This window comes from Coturnix japonica, chromosome 25, assembly GCF_054131305.1.
Source record: "Coturnix japonica strain WE chromosome 25, WE-NBRP24, whole genome shotgun sequence".
Lineage (NCBI taxonomy): Eukaryota > Metazoa > Chordata > Aves > Galliformes > Phasianidae > Coturnix > Coturnix japonica.
In genome coordinates this window covers 7,307,913-7,323,324 of record NC_140687.1, presented here as the reverse complement: position 1 = coordinate 7,323,324, position 15,412 = coordinate 7,307,913, and the positions used below count along the sequence as shown (strand labels likewise).

Here is a 15,412-nt window from a genome sequence, read left to right as displayed (position 1 = left end):
TATGGAGGGAGATGAAGGCCAAGCAGGAAGGACAGAGAATACAAATGTCCCAGGGATTGGACATGTGCTTGTGGGTCAGCATTGCCTGGAGCACCTCAGTGTCCATTTCCTCTGTCTTCAACCTACACAAACTGGTGCAGCTGGTCAGCTGGGAGTCAGGGCACAGTGCCTGACCTCGCAGTATCAAATACAACTTGGAATCTCAAGGGGGAAATAGTTGGAAAGGAATTCAAGAGGTCACTTAGGCTCTCTCTGTACTGACAACCTGAATAGTTAAATGATTCCTGGTTTTCAAAGTAATGTATATCCTTCCTTGGCACTCGCTGTTAATCAGTGCTTGGTTACAAAAGACTGCAAGTCTTGTTCTGGAGCCAGCTTCCAATTTTTGCAGTGATTCTGTGATGTTCCCATCCTGAGAGCCTAGAAATGAGTTTACATTTATGGTTGTATTTGTTTGCACTGGGTTTTCTTCATTCTGTGTTTTGCTGAACATTTCCCCTAAGTGAAGATAAATATCCTAATTTTTATGTGCTGTAACAGTCTCTTTAAAAGTCCTTTGAAAGGGAAAGCCCTTTCCTGATGTGTTTCCCCTCCCTCCAGTCTTGTAACAGAAGCCACAAGCATTTCCAAACAAAGCTTTTTACAATTCTCTTTCTATCTTTTCATCTCTATTTCATTATATGGCCTATAGTGCTCATTCCTCCTTTCTGCTTGTTGAGTAAGTAGTGAATAAATCACTATTTATTGGCGACCAAAGGACTGCTGCTGTGAAGTGAAACATTAACAGGGTGAGAGAGAGCCAGGACTGCTCAACAAGGTTCACCTTCAAGCACTACATAGCTGTGCTCACCTGGTGCACCCAGAGCAGAAGGAATGGCAGAGAAGGACCGTGAGCTGCAAACTGCAAAGGAAGCCCAAGCTGGTGAGAGAATTTCTTAAAACTCCTTTTGCTAAACTGAAGGCAAAAAGGCACCAGGAGTGATGAGAAGTTTCCCTGATGTGCACAGGCTGACTAGTGACCCGCTAACAGGCACTTAAAGACAGTTTAGGTGCTTGATATTGTTAGTGTTGTTGACTGACATACCTTTACAAGTTTGAGTCCCTAAGGACTAGTGAGTAGAACAGGGAGGCAGGACTGAAGACTTGTGGCATATTTTCTTGGTTGATCAAGTGAAACATTTGTGTTTATTTTTTTAAATTACTCTGGGATGAGTCTGCAGGTGACTGGGAGCCAGTCTTGGTCTGTCTAAATAAGTTAAGGTGTGATCTTTTCTATAATGGAAGAACTGTGTGCCCCGGTGGCGCAGTGGTTAAAGACGCCGCCTTGCAACACTGGGGCCCGGAGTTCGAATCCCCCCTGTGGCGCAAGTGGTAGAAGTGCTGCTCTGCTACACAGAGGCTCGAATCTTCCGGGGGCTGGACTCGATGATCTCTAAGGTCCCTTCCAACCCGCACGAAACTATGAAACTGGAGAAAGGAATCTGGAGAGATCATCTTGTCCATCTGAAGACAGACCACAGCCTGAAGTGCTCCTGGCACAGCTGTAACTTTTTCTTAGGAAAAGAGGAGAGAAACAAAGATATGGTGAAAATACTATTAAAGGATGACCAGTGTGTGTGAATTCAAAATGAGACTCATTAGAAAGAGACCAGTGTGGCTGAGCTGAAAATCAAGAAGGAATTGAACAAGATGAATGCAGACATAAATGAATTGATGAGCTGAGTATAAACAGATTAATGTGTACAGCACTGCAGGATAAAGTACTGAGGATCTAAGAATTGTAAATGCAAAAGGAAAATGCAGATTGTCCTCCTGTGGATTTAGGGATCTGAAAAATGTAGAAGATTGACTCGAAGTTGTAAACTAATATATTCATGGAAACTTACAGCTATGCAAGGCATCTGGTAGCCAAGTTTTACATTGAAGCGTGGATCATCTTACAGGTTGTCCGCTTGCAGGAAGAACAATGCAGAAAAAATCTTACATAAAGCAAAGCAGTCCTTGCTTGCCAGTTGAAGTTGTTTAGAACAGGCTTTTCATGGAAATTCAGAAGAGTGAACATCAGAGGGGCACCTGATTCGTCTGCCAGCTCTGGAACAGGGCCTGACATATTCAGCCAGTCCCTAAGATGATCTTAAATATCCAACATCAAGGACTGCCTCAACTGCACCACCTTTCTGCCAGTGCTCCCACATCCTTGCAAGAGGGAAATTTGGACAAAAGAGGCCCCAGATCTTCTTTACTGAAGTCAGTTATTTTCCTCATCTTATTAATGAAGGTAGAGAATAGTTGATCTCTGTGTCATTTTTCCTGGGGGTAGCATTTGGCAGCCATTCCTGAATTTCATCTTATTCATTCCAGAGCCACAAGATGTTATCTCCCACATAAAAATTTTGAGTTAATGCCCTATTCTCCATCCCAGTTTTGGGCACAAGTGCAAGCAGCCTGCTGGCTGTGCTTTTGTTCTCTTTGCTCATGGAGAAGTTGGGAACCTGCATGTTTTCTACCTTCCCAGTTTGGTGAGAAAGTATTGTGAGAGGGATTTCCTGTTTGCCCACTGGATGGATATTTCACATGAAGCCTCACTTGCCTTTTTAAAGATAATGGTGAAGCTTGTGCTACCTCGGACTCTTACAAGGAAGTTGGTTCAAAAACAATATCCACACCTTGAAGTGAATTTGATCAGGCTGTAGCAATTTGAGCACAACTGAAGCATCTGAATATTGTATATTGTGGCTTCTTCTTTCTTTTGTTGAAGACATACAAAAAGAACACAGCTTCCCTGGCTTCTCTCGATCAGCCTTTGTTTGCTCGTTTTCTAGTTTCAATAAGACTTTCATTTTCCTTCCTCTTTCTCCAGTATTTACAGCATTTCTAACACCTTTTCTTATTGCCTTTTGTGTCCCCTGCTAGCTATAATTCATTTTGTGCCTTAGCTTTTCAGCCTCTATTGCTCCATACTCGATCTGTTTGTTTAGACTCATCTTCAGAAGTGTCACCTTATTTCCATTTGTGGTACAATTCCTTTCCAATTCTCATCCCAGCCACACAGGTCTCCTATCAAGTTCTATTCAACTTGCATCTGAGTTGCTTGCACGTATATTCTCCTTAACTCATTCTCACTGCTTGCTTTGACTTAACTATTTATTACTACACATTTTTATTCTTTTTTCCCCCCTTTCTGTCTGAGAAAACCTTCCAGAAGATAATGGCCTAAACATCTCTGCACTGTATTTGACAAGCAGCATGTTAATTCTACTGACTGATACATATATTTTTATTCATGCTAGTATTAGAAAAATCATTTAGCTGGTGTAAAGCACAGGTCTGTGTACTCACAAAGGAAGCATAGCTGCAGGATTCTGAAGATAATATTAAGGCATCACATTGCATCAGCATGGGAGCCCTGCATGAGGGATGCTGAAACCTCTCCTGTCTTGCTTTTGTGTAATCCTTTAATAAACTTCACTGTGTTTGTCCTGCTCATCTGTGCATAGCAGAACACAGCAGGCTCCTACTGAGGCTTGGCTGGAGATGCTTTGGCAAGTAAGAGAGACCAACAGCTGGCTTGGAAATATTTCTGCTGCCTTCAGTAAGGGGTCAGATTGACAGGACTCAAGAGTATATGCTGGCCTGGTGTGCAGGAGACAGGACCAACTTGCACATGATCTGTTATTTGTGTTGCTCTTAGCCTTGAATATACTTTAAAGTCATTCTTGCCTGTGAAATGGGCTTAACAGAGATGTTCTCTGTGTCTTGTTAGCAAGAACTGAAGACAGGCTAAGGATCTGTGGTATGAGCAGATGCCTCTTTCCTGGTTTGTCAACTGCAAACCTGGCTCCATTATACCCAGCACTAGCAGCAACTTGGTGCTGGAGCTAGGGGTGAGTTTATGGAGACACTGGTGCCAACTGCAGATCCTGGGTATGATCTGTGCTTTTTCTGATAAGAAACAGGAGGAATATTTGGGAAATTGCTTTGAATATTTGCCTTTTAAAGAAGCCAAATGGAAGGGGAAGAAAAAGCCCTGCACTGCACCCAAAATGCCACAGAGCTGCAGCCACTCAGGGTGGTTTATGGGAAGGCTGTGAATTTTGTTGTAACTGCAGGCATTGCTGGGGAGTACTGATAAGGAGCTCCCTGGATTCCCGTGGGAAGGGCAAATGAGGAGGGACACCAGGGTGGGTGCCTGCTGGGAGCCGGGGGCTCCCTACCCAGCATAGAAAGCATTTGCATCATAGGGATCCCAGAGGTGGCCTTTTGTATATAAGGAGATGTTACAGCGGATTTGAAGCTGCTTCTGGGTGCTGTCTGTGCCCTCAGGATTAAACTGCCCCATAGGGGAAGTCAAGGATGTTCCAGGGAGTTGGTGTGGAAATGTACCCTGGTCCTGGAACAGCAAAGAAATGACTTAATACCGTGCAGGCACCTATGACATCCAGTGTCTAAGGGTGATGAGTGTTTCAGTGGTTATGACTTGGAGTAACATGATTTTTCAGTGGAGCGGGACCCCTGTGGAATGAACCCGACATTACCACAATGGAGGACAGATTGATGCTTTTCTCCTAAATCAGCAGGCTCTAGAGGTCTCTGGGACCCTGGATTTTTATTCGTCTCACATCTGTGCAGCATACGGGGCTGTGCTGGGTTGATGTGTGTAAGACAGCTGGGAGCATGCCAAGCAAACTGGAGGTCTGTGCTACAAAGTGCTCACAGCCCCAACCTGCAGAAGGTTTAAGCTGCACTCCCCAGCTCTTCCTGAGCTCTGCTGTTGTCTTTCTTTATGGCATCTCCCTCCCCTTTCTGCCCTGGCCGCAGAAATGTGCTCAATTAGGGTTAACTCAAACTGAATCAAACTTCATGCCTGAGGTTGGAAATCTTCCCAGTCAACTCACCACGGCCACAGAGCATGGTGGGAGACGAGGCGAGAGGGGAGATGAACACTTTTCAGAGAAACGAATCCAAGGAAAGTTTGTTCACTTTTATTTCTGCAGGAGATGATCCCCCTAAAGGAGATTTCCCTGTTCAGAAAAAATCTCCGGTGAGTGTTACAGCTCATTTACTTTGCTATGCTTTCTGCTCAGCTTGCTCTAAACATTGCAAGATCTCTCTGTTCTTTCCTCCTTTGTGCTCTGGCTAGAGACAAACACCCTTTCTTGCAGAGGGTTGAAGTAAGCGTTAACAACTCCATGCAAAAATTCCCTCCACTAACCTGATTAAGTTGACAAAGGGCAGCTTAAAGTGTAAAAATGAACTGCATCCTTGGGGAAAAATAAAAGTGAGGGTTTGCATTGCTGCCTTTTTCCTGAATGCTCCTTTCCTTGTGGGAAAGGACTTCCTTCTGTCAATTGCAGGGAGCTGTCATGCATGGGTAGGAGGGAGCTGGGTTGTGCGTTTGCTTCCTTTGGTGAGACCATTGAGACAGGTTTCCAGGTGCTGCTAAGCAGGAGGAGGGATGGGGACTTTGGACAGGCCACTGATGTGTGTCCCAGAGCCTCAGCTTTACGTCTTTGGCTGTGAGTTAAGCCAGATTCATTGTTTGCTTACCTTGCAGCTCTTGCGTTTGTGTAGGTTTTCAGGCTAGTTCCAGCTGAGGGCTTGACACTAAATACCGTACACTATATTGGCTTTGGTAAGAAAGAGGCTTGTTTTGCACGTGCTTTGATTCACAGGACAGTGTGGTAGTAATTGCTCTTGCAGCCAGTTATGTCATAAGCAAGCTAGATATTTAGCTGACTGTTTTAAGTACTGTGCAGGCATTAATTATTGGATATTCAGAGCTCATGTGAAATACTAATCTTAGTCCTATTTTGCAGCTGATCAGCAAGAGAGAGAAGTGAAAGCAAACAACTCTGCCACTGGCACTTTAAGGGATCCCTTATTTTCTCTCTCTCTCTCTCTCTCTCTTTTTTTTTTTTTTTTTCTTCTTGAAAACACAGATCTATCAACTTCCACAATATTTCTAAGAGCTCCATAATCCTGCACATCCCAGGCTTACAGTGGTTAGCTAAGCACAGCAGTGTAGCTGTGTGATCGTCAATCCAGGTTTAGCCTCTTTGCTTTTGCTGGGGCTATCTGCTGAGCAAGGTCCTCCTCTGCAAAAGTGAGCAAACTGCAGCTGGCTCTTCCCATGGATGAAGGTTGCCCACTTTTGGATGTCCAGGCAGGCCCCATGCAGGTCAGTGATGTAGCAGAGAGAGCACCTGAGTGTTTCTGTGTGCGCTGATGCTGTCTCACAGCGTCCAGGCCAGACGAAAGTGTCCCTGCTTGTAAGTCCCTTGCTCAGCATTTGTAAGCAGTTACTTAAGGTGCTAGCTCAGGCACTGGGGCAGGTTTAGCTGTACAGTCTCTCTTCTTGCTCCCCTTTTCCTGCTTGCAGACACTGATGTGTTGGAGGTGCCCATCCCAGAGCAGGAGCCACTGCCAGGGTTTCTGTCACTACAGGTCACAGCATGGCACGTTGTACCTCCTACTGATGCACACAGATCCTGCAGGGTTTGTGCACGGAGCAGTGATTTCAGGCAGCAGCTTTCCCTACACCTGGCTGCCTTGGCTTTGTGGAGTCCCACTCTGTATCTGCATCAAATGCTATTAATTATCAGAGTACTGACAACGAGGTCTGGGAAAGAGTGGAAGAAAGATATCCCTGTTATGTCATTTTATTTCCAAGTTCAAAAAATGCCACAAAGTAACCAGAGGAAGCATTATTTCCTCCTTATGGCTTTTCCTCTATAATATTAAGAACGTGTTGCGGGAGAGCATTGTGCATTTGTGCATTTGCAGCTTCTATATGCTGCCATTTTTCAGGCTGGTCTAAAAGCAGGAGCCCTGGGTCCAGTTTCCAAGGGAGCACCCTCTGTGCACTCTGTCTTGGTAGCCATATGCTGAGCATGACAGCTTCAGCACAAACGATAAATGAAATGGATAATTACATCTTTATTCAAGTGAACCCAAGAGTCCAAGGGTTTCTTAATAACAAGGCATTCCATGAATAGTGAGAGGAAAGTATTTCAAAAATCACAAAAATATCACAGATACTGGGTTAGGGAATGGAAATGGGTTTAGTTACAGTGTTGTGTTGTTTTTGTTTTTATTTTATTTAGCAAACAGTTTCTTCTCTTCTGTGGTCCTTGTATAATCTTGAGTGAGACACCATGATTAGCTAGTCATCTAACCTAGGAGGCATTGCTTTGGGAATCCAAATAAGCTCAAGTCTCGTGGTGGAATAAACCTCAAGAAACACATCTATCTTCTTATCTGTGTTTGCATTTGAGACTCTGGGAAGTAATAGAGGAATTCATTACTTCTGACACAAGGTACAGAAATGCATACGAAGAGTTCATCTCACCATACCACGGTTGTTTAAAACTTTGGATGTAAATGCAGATGACAGTATTACACCCCCGTCCCTCACCCCATGTATGGCCAGCCTGTCTCTCCCACTAATTGGCAGAGCTGTGAAATCTTGCTGTCGTTGGTGGGAGGCAGTGGAGATAAGCAGCTTCCAGCAGCTCCCAGCTGCTTAGCTGGGACCACCGTGGGTAGTAGAGGGATGGGGGCCTGCACAAGGTCACGCTAAGACCTGGCTGTTCAGGTGCCTTGCACTTCATTTGGAAACAGCAGATTTTAGCTTGAGTGAAGTTGATGTCAATAAAAAAGTAGCCAATTTCAGACAGGTTTGAGAAGTGCATAGCTCTTTTGTTTGATTTTTGTTTAATGAATTGAATTGTCCATAGCTCTGCCAGCATTCTTGGGATATGAAATAGCTGCCGTGGCTGAAGCTCTGCTGCAGTAAATGCAGTGATGCAGTTTGGTGTAACTGAGGTGCAGAGACTGAGGGCAGTTGACACTGAGGAAGAAGCAGCTCTCTGGGTGCTGGGGGAGGCAGCAGTTTCAGGGGAGAGCAGTAACTCTGTGTGAAGTATAGATAAAAATGCATCTGAAGGTGTATTTTGCGTCTCAGTGGGATGTTATGTTGCAGCAGAGAGGCAGTACAATCTTTCCAAAGAAGTTTCTAGAGCTTAGGGCATAGAAGATGTTGGCTGCTGGCAGTTCTGGAGTCCCTTTGCTGTTCCTTATGGGGTCCACACCTGCCAGGAGGGTTCATAGGGAACCCTAACCAAAGCAAGATGGATGTGTGGCCTCCTTACTCCTTTGAGTCCAACCTGCAGGTTAGCCAGGCAGCACTGAGCACCTGGGTTTCAGACTGGACTCCTCTCTGCTGCCCAGGTGCTGTGTGGATGTGTTGCTGGGGTGAAAACTGTCAATAAGCTGATATGTTCTACTTTAATTCCTGTAGAAACTCTGTGGCTCCAACTACCCCCTGAGCATCGCCTTCATTGTGGTGAATGAGTTCTGTGAGCGCTTCTCCTACTATGGCATGAGAGGTATGTGGCCCATGGGAAGAGACTATCCGATCCTTGTGTTTCTGTATATGATGGCCTGGCGTTCCAGAGTTCTGCTGTATATGGTCTCAGTTGTCTTTCAAAATAAACTGGTATTCTGGGATATAAACATGAACAGCACACCCTGATGTTGAAGCTAGACCTGTTTTAAACACGAATTGGGACTAGAGACCTCCAGTGTTGCTTCCAGTCTGAATTTTTTATATCTTTCTTGGTCTCAAACCAGTTTTTCCAGCATGTGATGCCTTTCAGTTGTGTGCATTCTGCGTGTCTTTGAATTGAATCATATAGGCACCTAATTTGCAAATAGAAAATATGCATAAACAGAACTACAGGTTCAGGTGTGATAAGCTAGAAAATATATTTTCCAGCTAAACACAAATGCTTATGAGCAGGGGAAGCCTGATACTCACATACCTCATTTGAGCTTCTCCTGTGTCAGGGATTATGAGGAATAGATCTGAAAGCACAGATCTTTCCACAGCAGTGCTCATAGCTGGTACGCAAGTCCTTGTTTTCCTTGTCACTGTGATGTAGCTTCCTGCTTACCCACAGAGACGCACATCAATTATCTGATGTGGTTTGCTTGCTTCCTTTTAGCTGTCCTGACGCTGTATTTCATAAGCTTCTTCCACTGGGATGAGAATCTCTCCACTGCTGTGTACCATGCCTTTTCTGCTCTCTGTTATTTCACACCTGTCATTGGAGCCATCGTGGCAGACTCATGGCTGGGGAAATACAAGTAAGTAGACATTTCTCTAATTCAGACAGGATCTGTCTGCAATGTACAGCCTGCATGAGATTCAGTGCTGCCCGCGCTTCTGATTTTGAGCTAGTTCACGGTGCAGCAAAGACACACTTTTGACATATTAACAGCTTCTCTATGATAACTGGTGAACAACTAATGTGTTTGCTCATGCTGTTACACGCTCCCCTTTCACCCAATGACCAATAGGCAATGCAATTCAAATCAATAAATTAAATCATAGATCACAATATTCCTCCCCTCTCCTTCCCCATGAACCTTGAGGAAACTAAGATACAGGGTGGTTAACCCTCAGCTTGCCAAGTTCTGTTGCTGAGATAGATTCAAAGTGGTAAGGAAGCAGTATTGTCCTCTTGATCTAGTAGTTTCAGATGAAATGTCACTAGCTGTACTCACATATGCTTTCTCAGTTTAGGGAATGCATTAACACAACCATTTTTATCCCAGAGTAACCTGGACTCAGACAAATCATCTCCCTTAATACAAAACCAGCTAAACTCTCCCTGAGAAAATTAGGGACTCTTCCCTTAGGCTGATAATTTGCAGGCAGGGCCACCATCTGACCCAGAGTGGTGGTGAGCAGCTGTACACAGGCCATTCTTTCCTTGGCACTGTCTGCTCTCTGCCTGAAGAGTCTTGCTGTTAGTGATGAAGTGCAGCTGAACCCTTCCCTATAGGTCTAAGCACATCTGGCAGTGTGAGTCTCTACATGGACAAAAATGGCTGCAATATGCCTTTGTAGCAGAAAGCTCTTAAAGAGATATCACTATTCCTTTTTTTCTTTGTGCTTTATTTTAGTCATTTTCTTGAGTGAAACAAACCTACACACACACACATACACAAAGTTGGCTTGTTTTTTAACTTCATTAGTTGTCTGTGAATACTCATTGCTGTTTGAGGATGGATATCCATCTTGCAGCGTAATGTTGTGAAAAAATAAACCATTAGGCAAACTTTTGTGCACTAGGCAAGAGGTTTTTCCCGGAGTAATCCCCTGGTCTTTATAAATGGTAGTTTTTGCTGCAATAGCTAAACCAATACTAAGAACAAGATAACAGATTAGAGGAGCTCATGGGGCTTCTTCTAGATTCTCTTTCCTAACAAGTCCTTCCATTCTCGCTTTGAGCATTTTGTCTGCACATAAATAAATAAATGTGTTGATCTCGAAGACAATGAAGCAATGTAATGTACTCAAAAGCCTGACCCTTCTGGTCAGATTTCCTGCTCACACTCACCAAGATGTGGGAAGCAGATAGATGAGCTCAGTCCTCCAGAGGTGCTTGAGATTCAGTTCAGTCTTGTAACAGGAAAACCACACTCCTAATTTGGTTGTAGTAATCAGGTGGGTTGAAAGCGTGCAGCAGTCCCTATGGATTCCTTCCAGCACAGTTAAGTGCATTCTACAATCTGCCAGTTATTAGTAGTCTGGAAACTGAGTTGGACCTGAAGAGTACTCATCTATTTGCAGTGTAGAACATTTAGCTTATTCTACCCAGCAATCTCCCCAAAGAAAGTAGCATCTATGCTTCCCTAATCTCAGCCCATTTGCCTATCTCCTTTTTCCAGCATGCAAAATGTTGACGTGAAAGTTATAGCTGTCTGGAGTACTGGGGATATGGACAAAACTATTCCTTGTGCATCAGCCAAATAGACCTTTCATATCAGGAAACACAGGCACACTCTGTTTAGAGACTGTACATCACACAGCACCTTCAGTCACTGCTGTTCGCTTTGCTCGTAGGACTATCATCTACCTCTCCATTGTGTATGTGGTTGGCCATCTGATAAAGTCAGTCGGTGCAATTCCATCCCTTGGCAACCAGGCAGTTCACGTGTAAGTAGCAGCTGAAGCTGAATGTTCTCGTAGGTTGCAATGGTAGGTGGTTTACCCACTCCTGTCACTTGTTTCACCTCCATCGGGCCAGCAGTTTGGAGGGGAAGTGTGAATTCACCAGGAAAAGCTTGGAACAGTCACCAGGACTGAGCCCTTTGATACAGGGACTTCTGATCATGCCTCTCTGCTACATTATGCTACTGGAGTTTGGTCTCTTCCATTCAATTGCTCATACAAACTCCTTTCTTCCTCATTTTCTCATTGCTATATCTGTCCAGCTCAGCAAGTCCCTTTGTGTACATGGGAAGACTAAATCCTAAATACACTTTATTTATTTATTTATTTATTTATTTATTTATTTATTTTATGTGTGACAGAGGAATTATCTGTGTTACTTAGAATCAGAGGATTGCTCAGGTTGGAAAAGACCTTAAAGATCATTGAGTCCAACTGCAACCTAACCATACTGCCCTCACTAACAACACTCTGCTAAATCATGTCCCTGAGCACCACGTCCAAATGGTTTTTAAACACATCCAGGGATGGTGAGTCAACCACCTCCCTGGGGGGCCTATTCCAGTGCTTAACTACCCTTCCAGTAAAAAAGTTTTTCCTGATATCCAACCTAACTTGTAGGATACTACTCTTCTTGCCCTCTAGACTCTGAACTGATAGGAATGTCAAAGTAGTTTTCCAGCTGGCATTTCTGAAGCCACTGTGCTGTTTTTACCAAGGTGGACCTGGCACTGAAAATACATGCATGCAGGCAGGAGTACATCTGGTTGATGGAGCAGCTTTCTTTTGTCCTAGATCTGGACAGTCCTGATACTCCTGTTCCACCCAGAAATAATCAGTAATCCTTTGGACCAGCAATGGGATTTTGAGGAGCGCTGGGAGGTAGAAAGCACCCAAGAGCCTATTTCAAACAGAATTGCTTTGCTTATCCAGACTGGAAGCCTTATATGCAAAGGGTCTTTTTGTTTTGTTTTAATTTTCCTTTTCACAATTGATTTCTGCAGCCTTTTGTTCTCAGATGAATGAAAAATAGTCCCTTGGATCTTTGATGTCTGGTATATTCAGTGGGCCTCCGAAAAGCAAGAAAATGACAAACACTGTTTGTTCAGTTGACTGATTCTGAATGCAGAAATGAGGATAAATATATATATATGTGTATATATTTGCAGTTAGCTGGCTCATCATCATTGGCAATGTGCAAGAGACAGTGATACGAGAGGAATTATAGTTGGGTGACACTAAAATGTTCCCATAAGCAGTGGAAGGGTTCTGCAATGGTGTTGTTTTTGTTCTTGCATGAAGGGTCCTGTTTATGGTGGGTCTGTTTTTGATCGCCCTTGGAACGGGAGGTATCAAGCCCTGTATCTCTGCATTTGGTGGGGACCAGTTTGAAGAGGAACATGTAAGATTTATTTTCTTTTCTAAACTCTGCAGTGTCTGGGTATCTTATGAGGGTGTTCATGTTTTTAGATTCTGTTGTAGTAGAGCCTGTTTGCTAGGAAAATATATAGGAATGATTTGCTAGGACAAGATGTGAGGTAGGATGGTTTGCACAAGACCTGAAAGAATCAATATGCTTCAGAGAAGGAGAATGACAAAAGAACACTATTGATATCAAAAAGGATAAATTATAATACATACAATAATAAATGATACAAATATTGGGTGTTGGAAGAGTTGGAAGGTCCTCTGTAGTACAGCGTAGAAAGATTGCTGTTTTTGAGCCAGCATAACGACCATGATTATAACACACCGCAACACAATGCAGCAAACAAAAAGGAAGACTGTACTGCTAGCCTCTCTGCTTGGGTATTTTCCCTCAAAATAGGGACCGGTCTGTTGTAAGAACTATAGAAAATTATTGACTTCTGAAGGTAATTCTAATACCCAGCGTGGTCAGAATGTTTTATAGATATTCCAGAATAGGAAGTTCTGGAGAGCTGGAAAAATGATTATTTTTAGTTCTATATTGCATCCTGCAAATTTCTATCCAATTTCTTCATGTTCTCATTCTCCATCACAAGGACTTTAGCACTGGCCTTCATGTTGTGTAATGCACCAATCTCAAATCCCCATTATGCAAACCAGAGGCTAAATCAGGGATAAGGTAGCACCCGAAGAAGTGAAATGGGTCTGAATGTACTACCTTCAGCAATTACTGTGTATATCATAAGTCATAGGAGGCCACAGGCAGGCTTAAATCCAATAAGAATTATTTAGGATTGTGTGTTAGACAAAAATATGCAGAAATATACTGAAAATATATATACTACTGAAGAAGACTGGGACCTTTGGAAGATGGAAATCCCTGTCAGTGGAGGTGTTGAGCAAGGACATTCAACAAGTGGTCTGTCAGAAAAGCCACTGATAGATTCAGATTACAGATAGTTGCTCAGCCTCAGTGAAGGTAGCTCCGTAGGGCAGTTTTATGTTTGCCTTTTGCAACGTTTCACTATGTAGTTAGCATTCAATGAATTAAAATCCTTGTTTTCAAATGTGGAGAAGGCTCGGTCTTTCTGCACGTCGGTTATACGATACTAATGTGATGAGTCTTATGATTCATTACTTAAAAGCAGATCCTTCTGCAGGTGTGTGCATCCTGGGCTGCCAGTCAGACCGGCTGCTCTAGAGGATGCTGCAGTCAAAGGCAGTAACCACAACTCTGGCTGGCAGTGCAGCACACTGCTCTGGGGATGTGCTGTGCGTGTACCAGCATTTGGGCATCTCAGGTCGCAGTGCCAATAGTTCCCCCACAAGAATTGTAACAGGTGCTACAGCAGCATTTGCAGAAGTGCTACTTCTATGAATATTAATGATTAATAATGTTTATCCAGCATCTTTCAATTACTACCTAATTACAGGATGATAACATGTCTGACATGCCCAATTGCTTCAGCAGCCATGCAGCCCTAAAAAGGGTACTTGCTATCTGGAGCAGACTTGGAAGGAGACCTCGCTTAGCGTTAACGAGTCCAAGCTCATTTAGTTATGCAAGAGGGGACAGTTTCTTTGCCATGAAAGGAAGAAGACAGAACTAACAGAACTGCCATTATTGTTAATGGCAGGATACAGTTACAGGTCATGATAAGCAAGGTCTGCTCCATGCAGGAACAAAGCTACAATATAGAAGATATCAGAAAAGAAGCACAGTCCCTCCACCCCCAGAACATATTCTCCCTGCAAGGCCATTTCATTCTGCTGTTTGCATGGAGGCTCTGCAGAGAGAAGATATGGTTGTCCACATCTTCAGAGTGTTTTATAGACTTCAGCTAATGAATCTCAGCATCCCAGTCAGGCACATGATATTATTATCCCAAACTTACCATCACAACTCAGTTACAGAGAAAAACCTGAACTGCTCATGGCTATGTGAGCCTGTGCCTGTTCTCCAACAGTCAGACTATGCCTCTCCAATAGATTTATCAAATGCTAAGGCTCAGACATTCCCTTGTGCTGCCTTCAAGGGAAACTAATTTAGAAAAAGAAACTGTAAAAAGCCTTCTGATAAGGACAATATGTTCTGTTCTATTCAATCTTTTCAGAATAGAAACTTTGTATTTTACCATTTTGAAATGACTTTTCCCTTCAGAAGAAAAAAAAAAGAAAGAAAGGTTTTACGTATGTGATAGGAAATTTAAGTCTTCAAAACTGGGATGAGAAGTTTTGATTTTGTAAGGGATGAAAGATTTAGAGCCAACCAGAACTTATTTTTTGTTCTCTCAGGAGTGTTGTTTGGGAAGGCTTCCTGTGTTTTTTGTCTTTCACTCTAGCTAGAGTGAAGTAAGCTTTAGAAATTCCAAATGAGATGAAGAACTTGATTTCCCCCTCAATTTTTAAGGCATCAATAAACTTCAGCTGAACCCGTAAGTGCACGGGTTTAGCTGTTCCGCCTGTAAACGAGGGATGTGGTAGCCTGTATATAAAGTGAGTAAATAGTTTTCTCCTGTGGTTTCCACGTGGAGATAAAGCTAAGTTTTGAGGCATAGGCACACTGTTGGCCTGGTTTTCTTTAGAGTACTTTGTAAAATCTTGGCTCTGCCACTTTCAGAACAGCAGTACTACAAGCAGTGATGGATTCTGATTCAGCAGGAGCTCAGATAGAGAAAATAGATTTATCTGCAGATCTCCAAGTACCCTTGTCAATGGAATTAGCAGTCCAGGCTAAAAATGCCTGAACAAAATGATATTTACAATATGTTACATGAATGCACAGGCTGCTGTGCATGTTAATTAAGGACCAAAGCTGCTTTCAAACAGTTTGGTATGGTTGTTAAGGTACTAAATAGCTTTCTCTTTGTTTCTTTGTTTTGCTGTTGCCAAGGAGATCAGGATTATCATGTACAGTACCTTTTCTCTAATTAGTTAATCCAAATCATGTTATTAATGCACGTC

At 43.2% G+C, this 15,412-nt stretch overlaps 1 protein-coding gene across 2 annotated transcripts; it reads left to right on the top strand.

Annotated features, from left to right (window-relative positions):
* Positions 1-4,627: 4,627 nt before the first annotated feature.
* LOC146756872 (solute carrier family 15 member 2-like) lies at positions 4,628-13,519 on the top strand. 2 transcript variants are annotated; one of them, XM_085523847.1, is made up of 5 exons: positions 4,628-5,041; positions 8,300-8,387; positions 9,006-9,147; positions 10,913-11,005; positions 12,323-13,519. In XM_085523847.1, the coding sequence occupies exons 1-5, from the start codon at positions 4,910-4,912 to the stop codon at positions 12,543-12,545; spliced, it is 678 nt and encodes a 225-aa protein (XP_085379973.1). In that variant the 5' UTR covers positions 4,628-4,909; the 3' UTR covers positions 12,546-13,519. The 2 variants fall into 2 exon arrangements, with proteins under 2 accessions (XP_085379973.1, XP_085379974.1); XM_085523848.1 differs by lacking the exon at positions 4,628-5,041 and adding an exon at positions 6,023-6,178.
* Positions 13,520-15,412: the final 1,893 nt, after the last annotated feature.